This window comes from Condylura cristata, unplaced genomic scaffold (assembly GCF_000260355.1).
Source record: "Condylura cristata isolate star-nosed mole 26May11 unplaced genomic scaffold, ConCri1.0 scaffold00034, whole genome shotgun sequence".
Classification (NCBI taxonomy): Eukaryota; Metazoa; Chordata; class Mammalia; order Eulipotyphla; family Talpidae; genus Condylura; species Condylura cristata.
Genome location: NW_004567135.1, coordinates 395,692 through 396,331, shown reverse-complemented (window position 1 = coordinate 396,331; position 640 = coordinate 395,692). Strand labels below are relative to the sequence as shown.

At 67.2% G+C, this 640-nt stretch overlaps 1 protein-coding gene across 1 annotated transcript in view; it reads left to right on the top strand.

Annotated features, from left to right (window-relative positions):
- LOC105854326 overlaps nt 1-640 on the top strand; it is a 91,329-nt gene that overhangs the window by 31,158 nt on the left and 59,531 nt on the right. The window contains exon 3 of the mRNA XM_012732268.1: nt 152-280. Coding sequence (XP_012587722.1) covers nt 152-280 — 129 coding nt within the window. The remainder of the gene's footprint in view (nt 1-151; nt 281-640) is intronic.

Sequence of the window (640 nt, the reverse complement as noted above, 5' to 3'; positions counted from 1 at the left end):
GCTTCGGCTGGGGCTGGGAGCGGGCGGCGCCCTCTCTCGGACGCCCGAGCCGCCTGGTGTGGCCGTGGCTTCTGCAGGCGGCCGTAAGCCACGCGGCTTCCCCGCTGTGCAGTCGCTCCGGCGTCCGCAGCCCCGTCCCCTCCGTTTGCAGAGACAAGCGAAGTATTCCGAAAACAAGCTCAAGTCCATCAAGGCCCGGAACGAGTACCTGCTGACCCTGGAAGCCACCAACGCCTCCGTCTTCAAGTACTACGTTCGCGACCTCTCAGACCTCATCGACGTAAGTACCCGTGTCTGTTCTGCGTGTTGACGTGGCGCCGCAGCGACGACCTCGCCGACCGCACACCGCCACCGGTCAGAACAGCGTCTGTCACGTAGCGCTCGGGAAATGCTGCGTCTAAGCCGCGCGCGGCCCTGGGAACCGGAGGCGGAAGGTGCACGTGGAACAACGAAAATCGGGCGACCACGTTCCGTGGCGCTGAAGGGGCCGGGCCGGGCGGGGCTCGTGTCAAAGCAGGGGGCAGCGCACCCGGCGTCCGTCCCCGGAGCCCCTGCGGCCGCCGCTGTGCAGGGTCCTGGCCTCTGGGCTTACGGTGAAAAGACGGAAAAAACAAACGACCGCGCCGTGGGCGGCTTCTGC